General features: G+C 41.7%; 1 protein-coding gene across 1 annotated transcript in view; it reads left to right on the top strand.

Annotated features, from left to right (window-relative positions):
* PDLIM4 (PDZ and LIM domain 4) overlaps positions 1 to 21,542 on the top strand; it is a 93,299-nt gene that overhangs the window by 39,172 nt on the left and 32,585 nt on the right. Inside the window, exon 3 of the mRNA XM_032769184.2 lies at positions 803 to 887. Coding sequence (XP_032625075.1) covers positions 803 to 887 — 85 coding nt within the window. The remainder of the gene's footprint in view (positions 1 to 802; positions 888 to 21,542) is intronic.

The following is a 21,542-nucleotide window of genomic DNA, read 5'->3' as shown; positions in this document are numbered from 1 at the left end:
TGTTCTTTTTTAAAAAAAACTGAATCAAATAGAAGATCCTAGTATTCAATCTTGAGAAATTGAAATGGCATGAGAAGTCCAGAGCCAAGATTTTCAAAAGCTGCTAAGTCCTGTTTTCAGAAGTGACATAGGCACTTAGGCTCTTAAATATCACTGAAAGTCAAAGGATTCCTTCCTTCCTCTCTTTTGAAAATGGGACTTTGGCGCTTTGGAAAACCATCTCCCTGTTCTTCTCATGTCATTTCAGTTTCTGAGGTGCCTTTGAAAATTTTCAGCCCCCTTAAGAGGCTCTCTTTGGCCTCAGAAATACCAGTGAAACATATGAATACATATGCTAGACCCTGTGCGTGCCCATTCAATTCTCTGCTGTAGAGAGGAGACTAAGAGGCTTTTCCAACAAATGCAGCAGACACAGAAAGCAAGTCCTATGTGCTCAGTACATTGAACTGAGCAGAAATATGTCAGTGAGCTAATCCCTACCGTACACTGGGACACCTCCATGGAAAAAGTGTTCAGGCCTATGGAAAATCTTTAAACAGTGACATTTGCCTGCTCCAGCACTCTCGCTTTGCATGGCTGAAGATGCATTTGTGCACGGAAACTGAAGCATTATGTCATCTTTATCAGGCACATGGTGTGGAAAGGATCAAGAATAACTTAGGCAGCAAATGGTACAAACCTCTTGCTGAGTGATGTTCATGTAAACTCTGCAGAGCTTCAGAATAGCATTCAGTTACCTCCAATGAAATCATTTCTTCGTTAAACTTCTCTGTTAATTTTTCATGTTTAATTCTTATTGCAGGGCTGAAGGCAAGACTTGGTCTCCTAATATTCTAGAAGATGGAAAAGCACAAGCTTACCGGATCAACATAGAGTCAGAATCACAGGTATGGGAGCAATTATTAACTGTCTTCTAGCCTTGTGAAAAATACTCATGCTCTCATGTCCCCAAAGAATGCCCCTTGCCATTTAATTGTAACATGTTTTATTGTCAGTCAGTTTTCTATATAACATGTTTTTCTAACTTGCTTCATATCATCTTGCTTTGTGGGATTGACTCCACTTTGTTTTCTGGTCTGTCGTATCATAGACTGTGGTGCATCTTGGCCTGTGTCAGTGTCTTTTTGTCCTCTTTTCTTTTCTCTATTTCCCTTCTTCTTTGTCTTGCTTTTTCTATTTTCTATTTTGTCTCTTTTCCCTTAATTTTCAGTCTCTTCTTCCTCTGCTCCAGAATCTGCCCCCCACTATTACATTTCTTTAGTCTAACTTCTCATCAGTCTCCTTATTCCCCTCCCCGTCTGCCCACTTACCCACAGGTTGAAGCACCCACATCCCCTTACATGAAGATACCTAATAGCTAGGGAACAAACCCCACAGCTAAAGATCAGTGTGAAGGATCTACTATGAGCAGTGGCAGAAGAGGCACTGGAGCTGTCTGCCTGCAGACTTAGGAAGATAACCACTGTGTGGGTTCACATTAGATTACCATTTGGAAGGTTATGTTTGCTACAACAAGGTAGGTTGCTATATTCTGCAGAAGCTGGTGGCATGAAAATTTCTACTTGCCATACTTATGCTTGTTCATGCTGTTACTCTGTTAAGGTGATTGCTGCAACAATTTTGTTTTAGAAATTTCTTTAAGATCTTTTACCTTTCTTCAACATTTATAAAGAATCCAAAGATGAACACCATGTGTCCGTGCCACTGGCATATCTCTGGCAACACAGTTTCAGTACTAGCTGTAAGCATCTGATCATGGGTTCTCCCTTAACTGTGCCTGGTCCCATATGAAGTCCACTCCAAGATGGATGTCAGAATTAAAAAGATGTGGGGAACAGTTATCGTAAAAACATAAGAAACAGCAGACTTTTCTTCAGGGAAGAATGAGGAAGTGGCATTAAGATTGACAGCGGAAAGGTCAACAAATGGTGAACTCAGCTAACAAGAGACTCGAATAGAATTTTAGGAAAACATTGGCTAGCTCTAAAGAAACAGTGCGTAGGTTTCTTCCGTGGAGGTTGTGTCACATTGACACCATTTATTCTATAGTTATTGAAGATATAGGGTGATCTATATGCTTTGGCTTTGTAGTCTGTCTTTGCTGGCTTAGTTAATCAATTAGGGCAATATATTTCAACCGATATTTTGGATAGACTTTGATATGACCAAAACTTTGCATACAGTGTTAAATTAAGAACAAATGTTCTGCATTTTGACTGCCAGATACAACATTTCTGAGGTTTAAAGCAGATTGGATTTGATCTTCCTATTAATGTACATTACATATGGTACTTTTTAAATAAATTTAAATAAAATGTAGTTAGTGGGGCTTTTAATCTATTATAGAACCATGTTTTTCTGAACCAAAATGTACCCCAAATATGTCTAAACTAGAAATCTCTAACGTAGTGAGAAAGTACATAGACACATTTACAGTAGGATAATGTGTAGAAATATCTGATGAAGGCAGATGAATTCTCACTCCGACCCTCTGTTTCCAACATGTCCTTGGACTAAATTCTCCCCTTTTTCAAGACAGTAGGCCATTTCTTGTGCTTTAACTGGCCCACAGAATTAATATTTGACTTTATCGCCATAGTCTCTGGACACACTTAGTACCACCCAGGGGTTCTGTGTAGCATCAGGGACTCATTGTGGTAGGGACTGTACAAATGTGTTGATTGACACTGTCCCTATCCCAAAGAGCCTACCGTCTCAGAACTGCACTGATTTCTTATGTGCCAAGAAACGTAGGCATGCACTCACTCACTCTCAGGTGGGGCAGGCTATGTTTTTGTCCTGTCTTTGTACAGTGCCTGGCAGAGTGGGATTTTGGTCCATAACTGGGATTTCCAGGCACAAGAGTACCACTAATGATAGTAATTGGAACGGAGCCCTTAGGGGATGCAAGTGGTTGTCTTAATCTTCCTATGATGTACTGTTCTACTGCTAGCATGTCAGGAATGGCCATGGATACCTATGGACACTACAGCTGCAGGAGGCCCCCGGTTCCCACTGGAGCTGGGATTATATTGATTGCAGGAGTACTTTGATGTTCACTGGGGAAGGGGCCCATGTGCCAGAAGGCTATCCCTGTGTAATGTTAAACCAAACCCTTTAGCGGAGGGTCTTTATTGAAGTGCAAAAAGAAAAGACCCATTGTAAAGTAATAGTTCACCTCAGAATGAGTAACCTCATGTGCACCTGGGAAAAAGCAATCTGCCTTTAAACCCAAGAATAAATAGATCTTCATGCAAGCTTGCTCATGAATCACAAAAAGAGATTGAGGACTATCCTTGAAAAGATCTTGGAGGTTTGTGCTTTCCAGTAATGTGGAGCACATGTATTTCCTTCCTCCAAGGTTTTACTCTGTTAGCTTTTAGATTGTCCTATTAGAACAAAGATACCTTGGAAGTCTTTGACTGTTCACTGTTTAATGATTGCCAGACAAAGAAGGATTTAAAGAATAAAATGGAAATTTAAAAAAAAAAATAGGAATTTGCTGTAAGGACTTTTTATGTACCATGGTGTTTTTAATACATCTTCCCCCACAATGTCTAAACATAACCAAAAAGATAAAAGCAGGCTGTCTAGCTAATTTCTCCCCTTTGCACTGTGGCATGCAAAGAAGTGTGTGTTTGTTTATTGTTATGCCAAGGTCACTTTGTCTGGAAGGTGGCAAGATTCAAAATCATTCTAATCACTTGCAGGCAGGAGTTCAAAAACTGTGGGCCAGCCAATGAGACAGCTCTCACAAGTCTTGGTTCTTGTAGTTGATAATTCCATCATTTCATAATAGCTCCATTGCCAAGGAAGTTCCTGGTCACAAAGAGAGAGAGAGGTGGTCCCTGATATAACCAGGACTCCATTGACAGCTTTGGAGACTAATCCCAGAACCTTTAATTTGATACGCTAGTCGCTGGGAAACTAATGCTGTCAGAATTGTAGAACTCAGAATTTGAAATGGCTCATTGGATCATCTTGTCAATGAAGGACTGTTGCCTACAGTCTATTTGCTAGTGCTTTGTGAAGTCTGGTTGCAGTCATCTCAAACCATAAAGCTTCAATTCTGCAGCCTAATGGATATCATCATTAGGAACTTTTCCTGATATCCCACTAAAACAGACCTTTAACAAATAATAATTAGTGTTTACAAACACCGAGAACACAGATAAAACTAAAAACATGAGATTCAACACACAAGAAGAAACACCAGTAATACTTTCTGGGACTGGCCTATAAGAGATCTGATATCTTGGCAACATTGTAAGTATGACAGGTGGAACAGAAGAAGATATTAAAGCTGGAATAGCAAAAGCCAGACATCCCTTTGTAATTCTAAAGCTGATCTAGAGAACCAGAAATCTTGCCCTCCCAACTAAAGTTTGAATATTTAACACCATTGCTGTGTCAATCTTACTGTATGGAGCTGAAACTTGAAGATGTCTTATAACCTTACTGTCTAAACTGTTTTCATAAACAGCTGCCTTCGAGAAATCCTCACTATCAGATGACCAGAAAAAAATCACAGAGGACTGGGGGAGAGATGGCTCAGTGATTTGAGCATTGGCCGACTAAACCCAGGGTTGTGAGTTCAATCCTTGAGGGCCATTTAGGCATCTAGGGCAAAAAATTAAAAAAATAGTTGGGGATTGGTCCTGCTTTGAAGCGGGGAGTTGGACTAGATGACCTCCTGAGGTCCCTTCCAACCCTGATATTCTATGACTCCGTAACTGTGGGAAAGGACCAAACAGAAACCAATAGGAGAGGGAGTTACAGAATAAAAATGGAGATGGCTAGACATCCATGGAGGAAATGCCAGAATAACACAACAAGACAAGCATTGGAATGGAACCCATAGGATAACATGGAAATGTGGAATTGAAAGCTATCAAAATGCCAGGGGAGGAAGCTAAGACTGTGGCAGGAGATCAGCAAAGATGGAATGCAGTGGTGAAGGCTCTCCATGTCAGAGGAGGGCAAACTTTTTGGCCTGAGGGCCACATCAAGTTTCCAAAATTATATGGAGGGCTGGTTAGCAGAGGCTGTGCCTCCCCAAACATCCAGGCATGGCCCAGCCTCCACCTCCTATTCGACCCCTGCTGCTTTTCACTCCCTGACAGCCCCTGCAGGACTTCTGCCCCATCCAACCCCCCCGATCACTGTCCCCTGATGGCCCCCCCGGGACCCCTACCCTATCCATCCCTTCCTGTCCCCTGACTGCCCCCAGACCCCTCGCCCGTGACTGCCCCCCACTGGCCCATCCAACCCCTCCTCTCATTCCTGACTGCCCCCTCCCAGACCTGTGCCCCATCCAACCACCCCTTCTCCCTGACTGCCCCCAGAACCGCTGCCCTGTCCACCCTCGCTGCCCCATCCAGCCCCCTCTCTCCTACCTGACTACCCCATGCTGCCCCATCCAACCCCCTCCCCCCCGTTCCTTCCTGACTGCCTCCCTGGGACCGCTGTCCCCATTCAACCACCCTGTTCCCCACCCTCTGACCGCCCCAACCCCTATCCACACCCCCACTCCCTGACCACCACCCCAAATTCCCCTGCCCTCTAGCCAACTCCTCCTGCTCGCTTACCGCGCTGCCTGGAGCACCGGTGGTCGGTGGCACTACAGCCACACCACTCAGAGCACCAGGACAGGCAGCCGCACCACCCGGCTGGAGCTAGCCATGCCACCGCGCAGCACAGAGCACTGAGTCAGGCAGCGTGGCAAGAGCTCGCAGCCCCGCCGCCCAGAACATTGCGCCAGCGGTGCAGTGAACTGAGGCTGCGGGGGAGGGAGAACAGCGGGGGAGAGGCTGAGGGCTAGCCTTCTAGGGCAGGAGCTCAGAGGCAGGGCAGGAGGGTCCTGCGGGCTGGATGTGGCCAATGGGCTGTAGTTTGCCTATGAATAGAGAGGCCTGAGAGAGAGAGAGTGTTTATAAAGAAGGGTTCAGATTACAACCACAGATCCAGATTTTAATGATGTTCATATCTGGATCTGAATTGAGTGGCTGGCCTCTATCTCTATGGTGTACCAAGAAAAAACATCCTCAAACTTGGGGAAAGTTCAGAGCCAAATCCAAACCTCAGGTCCTTATTATTTGTTCTGTGGTAACTCCAAGAGGCCCCCAACACCGTTGTTGTCTTAAAATCAAGACTGGATGCCTTTCAGGAAGATATGCTATGGTCAGACAAGTTATTGGGCTCAATACAGGGGTAACTGGTTGACATTTAATGGCCTGCGGAGTCAGGTTCATTGAATAGTCCCTTCTTTCCTTAAACTCTGTGAATTGTGCTACATAGTGTACAAATGTATAGCGAACAGATGGGACTGACCCTGAAGAAGTTACAGTCATACAATGCTTATGCTATCCAAATACTAGTAGTATTGTTATTTGAAGTATTAATTTTTTATAGCTGAAAGAAGCCTTCACTATTTAAACTTTGAATCTTCTTGGTTTGTTCTGCAGTGTCGCCGTAGGTTCTATTCACTCCCTTTTAAATGTAACTATACACGTAACCGCTGTCTGATTCTCTAGCAGACAATGAAAGTAGGGAATGCCAGTGGAGGAAAGAGATTAGTGTCTGAAAAGTCCACTGAGCTTAGTTTCTTTAGCATTGACTCTCTAGTCAAAATACAGCCATATGGTGCTAATAAAAGAATGGGATATTTATTTTCTTGACCACTCACATGGTGCCAAAATTGACAGCTTAGTGGCATGATGAAGATTGGAAACTCATGTCTCAGACTGTGAGGTCAAACTCCCATTCTCACTAACTGACAGTTAGTTCAGATGGCTGGTCGCTAGTATGACTGCAGCAAAAATTCATTCAGCAGTGGAACTGTGTATACAGCAGAAACTGGAGCAGAGAATTAGGAGGCTAATGAAACACAGAGCCTTTCATATCCAGCTCAGTATGGCATTGACCAAAAGTTATTGCCCTCTGACAACTCTGAGGTGCTCCTCAGGAAATAAGATATTAATTAGTTCCCAGTTGACAGAGGTCCGCATCATAAAACCACCATTGGAACTGGTACTAGCTTATTTGATATCACCCATGTCAGGTTTATCAGAAAGGCTAAGGACTGAATACACACTGAGGCTGAAGGAGGCTCTTGTCCCTAGAAATGGTGGGCATGACTTTCAGTCATCCTGCACTTATGACATTGCAAAGTGCATGTAAAATGCTACCACTCTGATTTGGTGTGAATAACTATAGAAGCTATATGGCAAAGACCTGGTCTTTTATAACGCGGACAATGGGAGAAGGAGGGGCAGCCTGTGCTGTTCCTGTTCGGTGGATAAGCAGAAGCAATTAGATACCATGGTGATGGGCTGATTAGAAATGCCTGGATCAATACAAGACATGACTCTCCATGACTATCTGACCAACACTGGGCTCACGAAAAATGTAGTAAAAACCAAACAAACAAACTTGGCATCAGTGACTGACTCTTCAACTCTTCCCTGGCTGTCAACATTGGATTGGTCTTCATGAAACTGAGTGTGTCTGAAGACGCACCTATTCTGTGAAGTGTTCATGTTGTAAGGCCACTCTTCAGCCCTGTTTTGTATTGTATCAGCTCGTGCCTTTAAACTAAGCTCTTCGGGGCATGGACTCTGTTAGTCGTTTAGCTCATTTTCCCAGCTCTACAGTGTTATGTACTTTTATCATCCTAGAGAAGGGATTAAAACAACCTTTGAATATGTCTCTGTGATTTATGATGGTATTGGGCCAGGTCGCCATCTTTCAGTACAACTACTAGAAGGGAGGAAAGGCAGAAGAAAACCCCAGGAGGCTGCCTCTCTAGAGTTCCTCTCCCCAAATCATTCCATTAGAGTGACAGTCCTCACCCCCACAGAACAGATGTTGGCACCTCTCCCCATACCCCATGGGTCCCCTGGAATCTTTGTGGACCTTGAGGGACCAGGTGGAAGCCAGAGCCATCTGTGTGAAGGGTCGTACCTCTGTGCTCCCAGTGCCTCCTTCCCCACCCTGCTCCCTGATACCCTGGTTCCAGTGGAGATTGAGGGAGCTACACTTCATTGAAGAGTGCCCAGGGGGCTCCTGACTCCTCCAGGATTTTTCCTGAAGACTCCCAGTAGCACGTGATGTACCAGCTCCTCAGGCTGATGTGGAAGGGGCAGGACAATAGTCCTCATTCCCACCTGACCCATTTCTCTTTGGGGGGTATATTCCACAGCCATGTTCTGCATTGTTTCTTGCACCCTCTCCCACCTGTTATGTACCTTCCCTGCACAGGGCTAGCCACAGTCTGTCCCTAAATGCATATTTCATGTTCATTTTATCTTTTTAGTGTGGGAGCATTGGATGGTAAAACTAAGAAGTGAGTTTCAAGCTTCTTCATTAGCCCTTTTTCCAGTTCTCTGATAGCACGAGGAATATCCTATTGCTCTAACCTGCCACATTGCAGAGTTTTTCCCCTCCAGGACAGAACTTCTTTATTGAGAGGCCAAGGATGTTTGAGTTAAAATTAAATAGTAACTGTTCTGTGTATGAGCTTAGACTTTTGGCTTCTCAAGACAAAGGAGTCTGCTGTTCAGTGCTGGGCTAACAAAATTATACCAGATTTTCAATGTTAATTTTTACTGGAATAGATGATATTCACAAAGTAAACATTTGTAACTGAGCTATAACGGTTTAAAGTTGAATGGCAGATTTGGAGAAGTATTATTAAATATCTACTAAACCATTTAGGAATTAGACTTCTAGGTCACTCAGGAAAAGAGAATTTAACTGTACTTGTGTTTCAACTTTGAAATCATAGAAAACAAGTGTAGCAAGAAGAGAAGAATCAGAGATAGCTGCTATAATATTTTAAGCAGCCATCTTTGATTCCCCTCTTCTTGCTACACTTGTTTCTTATGATTTCAAAGTTCTGTATGAAACTTTATTTCTTTTATCCAAACTTCTAAAAATGTTTATGCAGTGGCAATGGGACTCACTGGAAATGCCTGGATCAATAGATTAGTTTCCTATGTCAGTTATTTCCATATGAAGTCAGTGGAGTTTTGCCTGATTAAGATCTGATTGGGTTAGTTCCAGATTTGTTAGATATGAAGGAAAATATGCATCTGTGTAGATAATCTAATTGGGACTTGCAGCTGACTACATCTTTGAGGCTTAGACATCTTATATCTGTATCATGTGTGCTAATGCTTTGCAACCTGCTTTTACAGGAGGATAATAGAAGTGCTGAATCAATGAGGCACTTTAGCTCAAAAATGAAAATATTTTTCTTTAGTCAACACTTTTCTGTTTCACATGATTAACATTCCTGGTTTTATTGATTGTTTTGCTTCTGTAATGTGAAATGTCATGAGAGGTACTATGAACAGAGCTATATCAAATTATTCCTGTAGTTCTTCTACAGTGTAATTGTATAGGCAGTGTATACTGTACTATAAAATATTAGTGCGGTTTGAAAAATATTTGAATGTACATGCACAGTAGCTTCTACGAATTTTCAAAGGGATTTGATCTGACCAAAACTTTAGTAAATTTCTAACAGTAGACTTTTTACCACTAAGTTAATTTATCAAATAGGGTGTCCCTTTCCAACTTTAAAGGGCTAATATTTTAAAGCCGGTTTTCCAAGTTCATAGATCTTTTGACAGCATGGGCCAAACTTCTCCTTGACACTCTATTAACTTCAGTTAAGTAACATTGGGGATGAGTTTTGACCTCATGATATTAAATAGCAGCAGTAAACCCTGTCTACTGGGCAGCCAGAATTTCTCAACTTTGCTTGCTATATAGAAAAGGCAGGTTTTGGATGATGTCTGCTTAGAAAAATCTTCATTGCTAGTGCAGGCTAGCAAACAAACGAACGTTTGATGCATGAGAGCTCGAGGATAATTTAGTGCATTGTTTGGCAAAAGGGGAAAAATCTTTGTTTTGCACTTTGGGGAAAACAAAGGGTGAGATAATGCTCTGGCACAATATTAGATTCCCAATCACATTGGAACTCTCTAGCTTATTGTCTTAGGACTGATTCAATTGTAGAAACACACAGAAGCCTTCAACGCCACTGTGAATTGGAAGTATTTATGCAGGGTTTCAAGTTCAGATATCACTATTTAGGACATTAACAGTGTTGCATATCCAATTTATTGGGCAACGCGGTTATATACAAACCAGTGTAGATTTTCAGATTGGTGCGGGTTTTGTAACTGATAACAATGTTAATCAAGTTTAAAGCAAAGGAATTGTTATCGTAACGTTATGTGGCAAACTGCATTTCATGTGGCCATTAACCTAAAAGTACAAAAAGAGCCTAATTGTCTGGGGGAAAAAGCTTCTGAATGCTGTCTTTATTTAGGGCTTGTCTACACTGGCACTTTACAGGACTGCAACTTTCTCACTCAGGGGTGTGAAACCAGTGTAGACTAGCCGTTAGTAAAGTGTTCATACACTGTTAGCTGGAAGCAAAAACTACTGAAGTCAGTGGAAACCTTCACATTGACTTCAGTTGGTTTTGGATCAGGCCCTATATTGTAAGCCTTTACTAGTATTTGAAGACCCAGTTCTAAAATCTGTACTCATTTGAGTAGCACCTTACTCCATGAGTAGTTCCACTGAGAGCAGTTGGCTCAGTCAGTGAGGAAATTACTGCTCAGTATAAGTATGCGGGTTAAGTTGACTTCAGTGGGAGTTCCATTTGAGGAGTGTGTGCAAGATACAGGGTCCTTGTGCAATAACCAGTTTAGATTTATTTGAGGCCTGTATCACCCAGTCAGTTACTAGTTAACTGTTGAAAGACCTAAATATGTGAATTTCTCAATAATCCTCATGTGTTTAAGAAAAAAAGCACTTAAGAAATAAAGGGGAAATTTTGTAGTTAAAACTTTTCAATCAGGTATTTTCCTCAGTCAGTTTCTGTAATCTGAAGTTTATTTGACCCTTTTCTTTGTTACCATCACAGGTGATTATAGGCTATATTAATGGTAAGAATGTGGGTCGACTGGAAAAAGAAAAATACCATTTGACAGCTATATACTGGTCTATATCACAGTGACTCTGTCTAGTTTAAAATAATACAGTATATTTTAGTGTAATTACTGCAAAGTTTATTGGTAACAGGTGAGAAAACTTTAGATTAGCAACCTAAATATTGTGTCTGGTGGCAGATAGTATTTGTTTCAAATCCTTGCTCATTTTCAAAACTGCAAAGCACAGTTGCTAATTTTACTTTCTGTGCTTCATAGTGTTTCTGTTACTGTTCTTAAAACCCAGGGGGTGGCATAATGATGGTTCCATTTTTTGTAATCATTCACTTCAAATGTAGTCTTCTCTCTGTAGTCATTTGTTACAGTTCTAACATATCTCTCTGTGTTACTAAGCAACCAATATGTTAGGTAAATATTCTAAACACAGTTCTATTTTCTGGTTCTTCCAAAGGGAAAATATTTGTGTGAAGTGTAATGAGCATCATCACTGCTTCTTGTGTAACGTTGAATCATCTGGAAGCCTTTGTTTGAACAGAAGCTTGCCTGTTAATACAACAGAAGGCTAGTTTATTTGTCCAGACTCCCAGATGAGAAAAGTGATGACCTTGAGATGTGTATGTGAAAGACAAAGCTCTTACAGAGATGATCACATCTGAATAATAGTTCAGTGTAATCAGAAAAGTTCTTATGTGGTCTCCAAACCTTCTTGCAAAAAACAGATTGGCACTGACTTCTGACAGTAAGAGGAGAATTAAATATTTGGAAGGGGGAAGACAACAGCTGTGCCCCAGTCCTGGTTAATAAGTTGGAAAGAGGATAAGGTGGAACCATTCTGGATGACTAATATGTGAATAGTTATAGAAGTTCCTTGTCTGTCTTCTGGACACATGTTCTCCTGCAATGATTGAGCTGGTTGTTTGCTATAAGTATTGCCAGGACTTGTAATTAACAGGAAGGCCTGAGATATTTATTTGACTAGAGGCTTCCTTTTTTCTTCACTACTGAAAAATAAGCTGTAGGCTGGTCATTTTCAAAATAGGAAACAATTTTCTCCATCATTTTCATGTGATTTTTTTCATGTAATTTCTCATGTAATTTACCCCACCTGAAGGATGAGGGAGGGTTATTAATCCATGCCCAGAAAAATTTAGTTTTAAGCTAGGGGTGTAAATATCAGTTTAAAAAGTTAACCATTAACCAAGGGCACCCTGGCAGGCCAGCATGGGGCTGCAGGGGCTGGGGTCCCTCCGACCGGCTGGTCGCCAGGGTTAACGGTTAAGGTCTGATTAACGGTAAACCTAATGCTTACTGGTTAATCATTTAACCGTTTACATCCCTATTTTAAGCATATGAGGATATCTCAACAATATGAGATTCTTGGATTTAATACTTGTGCTCTTGAACCCTCTTCTCCACTGGTGTGCAGAGGGAAGGGGAGAGGGCATAATACAGTAATACTTCCTAGGAAGAAAGAAATTCCCTTGACCAGTATTAGAGGAGAATTAAAATAAAAAAAACAAAAACAAAAAACAAACCCTGTGTCCATTAAATGGTCTGTAATTTCACCCTACAAGTGTCAAATGGTTCATGAGTTAGGCTTGTTCTTTTGGTGTCATTTCACTAGCTGGAAATTACGTTGCTTATTAAGTGATGGCAGAATTACTACATTTTGAGCATGGTGGATACCAGTAAAAAGTTAGACATGGTGCAGGATAGATGGCTGAGGTTTAAAGATGAGTAAAATTGAAGTCATGGGATAATGATCACGGGCACAGTTCTTTACTTAATAGAATTATTTATTTATTATCACAGTAGTGCCTAGAAGCTCCAGCCATGGACCCGGACCCCATTGCGCTAGGTGCTGTACAAATACAGAATGAAAAGACAATCCCTCCCTACCGTCTAAGTATAAGACAAGAGACAACACACAGACTGATGGGGGAGCACAAGGAAACAAGACCATATTGGTCAGCATGATAGCTAGTGATCTCGGCATGCCAGTAGCATCACCGAAACATTGTTAAGAAATTAAAACCTAGAGATCAAAATGTAGGTAATGAGAAGTCAAAATCTAGACAACACTATCCTGCTTAAAAGAGATCAGGCAGCTCTACGAGCTTGATGGCATGAAAACTAGATATGCTGAAATGCTCTTTTAGAAATGGATTTCGAAAGTACAAAGGTGGATGGTTACTGTTTTTGATTTGTCTACAGTGTGAGTTGGCATGTCATATTCTTAGCAAGGGTAATCAGACAACACCCAGAACAGCACTTGCAGAATGTGCAACTCTTGGCTTAAGTAACTGAGTTTGGAAACCCACACACAAACGTAAGTGTGCTTGTCTGGATTGAGAAATCTTCTCTCTTCAGTACTGGAAAAGTGAGAACATGAGGCTCAATGAAAACTTTGGTACAGAGATCAAATCCTTTTTAAGGTTCAGATTATCAGTGTGGTTAGAAAATGCTATTATTCCTTTGGCTGGACTATGGGCCAAATCCTCAGTTGGTGTAAATCTGCATAGCTCCATTGTGGTCATGGAGCCAGGTCAATTTACAGCAGTGAAGAGTCTGGCTCCATACATTGGATCCTTCCAGTGGAAATTATGTTATTACCAAAGGCTATCAGCTATTTGGTTGTGTTTGAGTGACATATATTTTTGTATTTTGGATTCTATCACGCTCTTTATAGTATATAGGAGGATTCACCACCATCATTACCCAAGGTACTTCTTTGCAAAAGTGCTTGACATTTAATTGGCTTTTATTTTCCAATATGGATTGTTTTGTTTTCTCTCACAGGTGAAAATTGACAATTACCTGAGCTTTGGGAGCAAAGTAGTGATACTCAGCATTTCTGTTACTATTATGTTATTTCCACTGAGTCTCAAGCATATATAATGCAATCGGTTCCTTTTATAATCTTAATAAAAAGAAGAATGGTTTTCATTCTGTCTGAAAATTCCTTTGGCTCCTCATAAATTTGAGTACCGTTTACATATTAAATTACCTGGGCCCTGGAGTTGTCTTAAGAATTTGAACACTAGAAGATATAGTAGCTACAGCCCAATATTAACACAGAGCTCATTGTTTAACCACAGCACAGTGCCTGTTCTTACGTTAGGCTCCAAATGTTCTTTCACTGCAAACGCGAGAGAGATTTGTCTAAACAAAGAACCAAGAGCAGGGCAGGGAATGCATTTGAAGATGTTTGGTTTATTAGAAGTGATGCAAGACAAATGTTGGCAGCATGTCAAGAAAAGGAGAAAGTGTATTCTATACGTTCCACTTCAGCAGAAGGAAAAGAGAGTATATAATCCATGTCTTTAACTAGTTAACTTGTTTGGTTAAAAGTGTTCATAAAACTGACACAACGTTAGTGCAAAAATCTCCCCTCTTTTGGCTGTTCATTATATGCATCCGTGTATTGTTGGCATTGGAAATCCTGACCCCAGCACTTAGCCTGGCAAGATAAGTGGAAACACATTTCAAACATTCTTGTCTTGCATGGGTAATTTATTCCATCGCTATGGATTTCTGAGAGAGAGTTAGAGAGCCAGGTGGCTTAAAGGATAAAGCTGCAGCACCGCAATTCAAGTCCATCTTGAGCTTTCATGCAAAACGAGTTCTGTGGCCTCTACCAAGGAGCTGATTGTGTATGCTCTTCTCTGGATGAAGCAGGTGGGAGGTGCCAGAGTTTGGCCCCAGGATGGACTGAGCTTCTCAGGCCTGACCTTATGCCCATTGAAGTCAATGGCAAAACCTCCTCTGATTTCAAAGGTACAGATCAGGGCCCTGGTTACCAGCAGGCACTGACCTGCTCCACTGACAATCTCACTTTATTTTGTGTTTGTAATTTTGTCTTTTTTAATGAAAAAATGCCTAAAATCCCATACTAGGGAGCCAGGACTCACCCAATGTGAAGACTACATAAGGTGATCCTTTCAGATAAGAATGAAGGCCCTGCAAATAGAGTAGAGAAGCTCAAATTACAAGCTACTTGCCTTTCTCTGGTCTGGGAGAAATAGCAGACTTCAGCTGAATTTAGTGCTGCTGTTTTTACCTTCACAGAACACGCACTCACCAGAGATGCAGAGAGGAAAAGATATCAATAAAAATGTAACTGTGAGGAAGTGAAGAGGTTGCAGGGCCAGATCCTCAACTGGTGGAAATTGGCATAACCGCATTGAATCGATGTAATAATGTCAGTTTATACCAGTTGATAGTCTGGTCCCATCACTGGACAAAGAGGTGTAAAAATCCATGTTCATGTAAACAGTCTAGTGGCATGACATTTGTTTGGGAAGACCCAAGCGATATCATGCATAGCTTCACTTGGCTTCAGTATTCAGGTTATGTGTATCTTCTTTCCAAGCCCATCCTTCTGAAAACAAATTTTAAAACACAGAATTGTCTCTGACACAGACACGCAAGAGAACTTTATAGATTTAAAATGTACAAACCGACAGTCACTGAGAAATTTGTCTGTCGTAACTGAGTCTAACTTATACCAGCCAAAACAGGGAAATCCCCAGATCCCAAATCAAGAGGTCTTTAACTCATACTCTTTATACCCTTATTAGAAGCGACGAACCTAGTTATTACATCTGGCTTTTTAGCTCATGTGAGCAATGTTTTGTAGATGATGGGGGTTGAAATGTATGTTTGAATGTTTGTAGCCAAACCATTTCCATTTGTATACTCGTAAATAAAGGCAGGGTATTTTTTGTTGTTTTGGAAATTATATTATTAGCAGCCAGGGATTTGGGGCAGAGGGTTGGAGGAATGATACACCAAAATTGAATAGTAGAGCAAGACACAGGAGTACAGGGCTGTCTCAGCTCTCATAAAAGTCTAGAGCAACTCTTCGTTATGCCGAACCTTCTGGGTGGAACAGCTCTTATTATGGAACCTGAAGATTTATATGCACTGATTTTGTGTGCAAGCTCTGTGGGGTCACCTGTCTCCTTGTCTGTCCTTTACTTTCTGGTGTTGGGATCAAATACAAGTTACTTTAATCTGGGGCATTTTTTCCTCCTTAATGCCTGAGGAGAGTCAGTGAGATTTTAATCTGGCTCTGATGGTGCAAAGGAGCATGTATATAATTTGATACTTTTCTCTCATCTATGTAATTTTCTTCTTCAGGTTTTGTTTCTTGTGGGGATTTACACCCCCACAACATAAATAAACAAAACCAATTCCCTCTTTGGAGAGTTAAATTGCAGCAAGTCTGGGTGGTTTGGGACTTCTGTGTAGAGAGAAACTTTCAAACACAAATCCTACAGGCTCACGAAGCAGTTGGCAAACAAAAATACAAAATGTGCTATTTTAAAAGTCTCATGAGTTTTGATCACCCTCAGTCAGACAGTAGATTAATGGTGAGCCTGGAATAGAGCCCAAGGCGAGATCCTCCCCCGCAGTCTGTGCACTTTATGTTGGGTAAAGGAGCTGCATAAATGCCATTTTGAGCTGGACAGGATTCTCCCAGCTCAGGTATTATGAAAGACAGCCACAAGTCTGCCTCCCATGGACCAGTTTGCAAATGTAGAGGACGTGCTGGGGGCAGAAGGGACATGCTGGGGGAGGAGGAGGTGTGGTGGAGGGGCGGGGCTGCAGCACTCAATGCGGTTTTGATTCTGGACATCGTTGCAACCTGGGAAGGCTGCTGTAATTTATACTGCACACCAGGTCTGTCTTAGTTACACCGGCGTTCTCTCCAGCAGATACGGCCACCGTAGCTGCCACGCCCCTGTGCCTGCGAGGTCTCTTCAAGACACAGCACAGAATCTCTTCCCATGTCTCCAGAGACCCAGGCCAGTGCCCTATCTACAGGACTGGGCTCCCTCTTTAAACAGCATTTGTCAGCTGTTTGTCTCATGTAGAATTCCGAAGCGGGAGCTATTAATTTGGGAGCCGAGTCTACAGCCCTTACTAATGTTTAGGACTGCCTGGCACTCCAAATAGTCTCCTACTGAAGTCAGTGAGACTTGTCCAGAGCGCAGTGCAACTCAGTGTAAGTAAGGGTAGCTGAATCATGCACTTCTTAGTGTTGCCAAGAAACTTTTATTTTTTTCAGTGATACTGAGTGGAAAGCAAACGAAATAGCAACACCAGATTCTCTCTGAATGGGTTAGAGGGTTTAATTGAAGGCTGTGGAAGAGGATGCAGGGCTCTTCACATAAGATCAGTTAGCATACGTTGTCTGTACCTGTAACTTTAACCACTCCTATTATGTATGTTTAGCCTTTTCTGAATAGTGCACTGAGTACTTGGGAAAGATGCTGGCTTTCCCACCTGAGGGACTGAAGCCTTCTATTATCAGCAGAAGAGTTAAAGTCCAGGCAGCAGCAGCAGAGCAGGCTTCCCCCTTGCTGCCCACGTAATGCTTCACTTCATGGATGTGTTTACACACAAAAGCACTGGGGAGCATCTTCACTCCCTAAAGAAAGAAAAACCCAAATAGAAATGGTGGAACTACCAAGACATCTTTTAAACTTCACTGCTCAGCTCCATTGTTTTGATCATCTCCCAATCCCTATCCTCCCTGGGTCAGAGAGAGGGAGAGAGATCGTGTATGTGTGTGTGCATGTGCATCCACACGGGTACCTTGTCTTCATGTTGGTTTTTAAAGCGTCTGGTACAGTGTTGGCACTACAGAAATGATCAACAATAATTATTAATAATATTCCTCAGACCATCTCTGAAAAGTCCGCTCTCTATGGGCAAGAGAAAAGGTTGGTCCCTGTGCTGTTCCAGTGAGGAAGTGGCTACTCCACATCTCCCAGGAGTCACTCAGGTACAGAGGTGCTGTGACTCAGACAGGTATGCTGGACAGGCACTTTCTCCCAGCCCTCTGCTGGTTTTCACTGTGGCACATGACTGTGGAGTACTGACCTCCTGGGAGGTCACTTCTGCATTTGGATTTGAGCACACTCCACACAGGTGCAGAGCCAGGTCCCAGTGAGTGGGATCAGTGAGGGTTTGTTCTAATATAATTAATGTGATCATATGGCTAGGGTTGCGGGGGGTTAATTGCACAGTAATTGGATCATGCGAGGAAATGCACATTCTCCCTTTTTATTATTTTTTAAAAATGGTTGATGATTAAAATAATTCATGTAGTAGCTGCAAATGCTGTGAAGAAAATATTTCTAATAACAGAAGGCAAGGCTTATAAAGCTGCTGTTTTGTATTCCAGATGTGCATATGTTTACAGAGTGGATTATGTTAAAAAGCACTGGCAAGCTCTGGCTGTCCATGAAATGTTGGTGGTTATAGGCCCCAGTTTGTGGTTTTCAAACAACTACAAAGGCACATTTTATGGAGGACTTTTTAACATCAGCGTGTTAGGGAAAGGGTCTTGATAACATATTTATTGGCTGGAAATAGGATTTTATGGTGGTAAAATCCACAACTGATAGTAAGGTCACAAGGCTGGCCATAGGGTTGCCATCAAAAATAACAATAAAAAAGAAAACCCTTACATGATGTTTTTCTTGTGGCTGAAGAGAGCTTTCTGGCATATGGCAGACTTTACCATGCAAACAATCATTTAAAAAACTGTTCTTCAGTTTGGCGAGTACTATCGCAGATAATAGAGATGTGAAGCTGAAGGAACCTGTTTAAATACTTGGCATGCAGATAGTGCATTTTCCCCCTTGCAGTTGTTATACAGCTAAATGAATGCTTTCTTGGATGTGCAGTGGAGTACTTAAGCCCATAGCTCTGTGACTGTTTTTTATCCCCAGATCTCATCTGTTTCCTATTAACAGCAGAGCTTTTTCAGGATAAATTCCACCAAACCTTATTAGAGGCAGACGCAAACCTATTACTTATGACAGGCTCCAAATGGGGTCACATTTCAGATGAATGTTTTCTGCTTCTTTGTTAACTAAAGGGAGTGTAGAAAGACCTTCCAACTTTAAAATGTATAAAAGGGAAGATTGGACAAACCCTTTTGTCAATCATTGGATGAATGTGTAAGTTGTATAGGCAGCTTAGATGTTTTCCTTCTTAGGTGTTGGATCGTTGTTTGAAATAGTTACTTCTCGGCAGAATACTTGAAATATTTTTTAAAAAAACAAACACTCAGTTCAGCCAGCTGTATCAATCCTCTTTCTCTCTTATCTATTAATCTTCAACACTGAATGAAATTCCAGGGTTGTTTTTACAAGAACGGTTTAAAATTAGCCTGAAGTCGGATTATCCACAAAGCTGACTCTTGAATCTCCATAGTCAACCCAAAACTTACTCAGAAAGAAAAGTTTGACAGTCAAATGAAAATAATCTCAATTTTAATGTTTGTGGGTTTTTCAGTGTAATCATAGGTTTACATTCGTGTCTCCACACAATTCAGAGTGCATCCCTTGAAATAAAGATCTTGCACAGCATCTCTTCAGAGTGCTTTGGAATGAGGTGGTGGCATCAGTCCATTTACTAAAGGAGAGCTGATCACATCACACAAATGACCATGGCACCGATGTTCACTTTAAAATGGTACCAACACTACCCAGGCTCTGTTGACAAAAAATGGACCTCAGTCTCCAAACCAGCATCTTTTATGAGCATTAAACTAACAAATATAAAGGTGTGTGTCTGGAGGGGGGAATCATATAACCATGTCCCTGCCTCCTTTTTAGCTGCCCATGTGAGCTGCTCACAGAACTGCCCGTAAAAGGACGCTGTGACTAAATTTGGTTTGAGCTTTGGCAGAATATGAAAATGAATTATTTTTAATAAAGTTCTAGGGCCTGATTCTGTTTTATGTTGTGAGATCAGAAGTCAATGGAGTAACACCACTGTAAATCAAGTACCAAGTCAGAATGAGGCCTTCAGGGTTTGAGTTTGACCTCTGGAACAGATAGAGGCCTGGCATATGAAGAGATCTCACCTTATATTTTAAAAACATTTTGGCCAGGTCTGTCTTGTTCTGCCAAGTCTGACCTGTTGTATTCTGTTTCCCCCGTTTCAGAGCCGTAGGTAGCAGCTGTGCAAAATCCTATAAGAGAAACTTAAGCCTCTAGCCATACTGTCTATAAATATTTTCGTTGTTGGATGACAGGCACAATCAATTTGGATTTCAAAATACTGTCCAACCCTCTCGGGAATTTCTGTCTTGTTTGCCCTATATCCTTACTGCTAAATTTAAAACAATTCAGCCAGATTCCCTGATGCAGTGTGGGTGAATTGTGCCAGGCTGCTGGCGTAGACTGGCCCTAAAGATGGCGTAGCTAGCATTGCGAGGATCACTCCAGTACAAGGGGAATACTCTGCTAGTCTAGAGTTGGCTTGAAGGCTCCAATATCATCATTCATCTGTGAACAATCTTCTACTGGGATAGAAAGGGTAGCCAGAATTCCCCCTACATTGCAGGGATCTCCAGCTGCAGCTTCACCCCATGGGGCAATTAGCAGCCACTCTGAATTAGGTTACCCCTCAGGCAGCTCTTGCACCAGGAGACCTGCTCCCATACATCATGGCAATCCCAGCACCAAGGAAGTGCAAAGCTGAGCTTTATGCCATCTTTGCACATGTCTGTTCCTGGCCTGTGCTGCAGCTCACCATGCCTTCCAGGATAACTGTATTTAAGGGTTGTATTTTATTTCAATTGATTCGTTTTGCTTTTCTCTATAGTGTATAGGGCAAAGTTACTCTATGCTTTAGAACAAGCGTAGGTGGCTACAATTAACTGCTTTGCAGTTACATATAAACCAAACCACTCAAAAACATAGTGCTGTACTACAACAAGGGTTTAATGGCTTTTCTGGAGTTGTGATTAGTTCAAAGGGAATGATAAACCCTAAACTATAGCGTTACCGCATAGGGTCTGGGATACTTTTATCAGCTCGGTACTTGTAACCTCTGTATGTTTCATTTTCTCTTCTATTTAACTTTCCTCAAATGAACAACAGAAGGGCTAAAATACTTTGGCTTCTCACAAAAATGTGTCTGATGAGACCAGATTTAGTACAGTTTCTGAAGCAAGCTTAATTTTTTTTTTTTTTTTAAATTTGAGCTGATTGTTGTAGCTATCCTCCGTAAATTAAGCAAGAATATGAGACAGGATTCAGCTTGTACCTTTGATTAAAAATGTCTCCTTTTACAGATGATACATGTGACATTCTTCCGCTCTGATTAGGCCTCAACTGGAGTATTGTGTCCAGTTCTGGGCGCCACATTTCAGGAATGATGTGGACAAACTGGAGTGAGTCCAAAGAAGATTGACAAAAATGATTAAAGGCTTAGAAAATATGACCTATGAGGGAAGATTAGGTTTGTTTAGTCTGGAGAATAGAAGACTGAGAGGGGTGTCATAAGCATAAGTCCCAATTCTGAACCTTAGCGTCCAAAATGTGGGTGCCTGCATGAACCCTCCAAGCTTAATTACCAGCTTGGATCTGATAGCGCTGCCACTAGCCAGAAATTCCAGTGTCTGGCTCACTCTGGTCTCCCAAAAACTTTCCATGGGGGACCCCAAGACTCAGATGCCCTGAGTCTCAAAACAAAGGGAAATAACCCACTTCCCTTCCCCCTCTTTACCTCCTCCCAGATCTTCCCACCCTGGGAACACTAGGAGAT

This window comes from Chelonoidis abingdonii, chromosome 7 (genome assembly GCF_003597395.2).
Source record: "Chelonoidis abingdonii isolate Lonesome George chromosome 7, CheloAbing_2.0, whole genome shotgun sequence".
Classification (NCBI taxonomy): domain Eukaryota; kingdom Metazoa; phylum Chordata; order Testudines; family Testudinidae; genus Chelonoidis; species Chelonoidis abingdonii.
The sequence above is the reverse complement of the archived record's forward strand: the minus strand, read 5'-3'. Positions and strand labels throughout refer to the sequence as shown.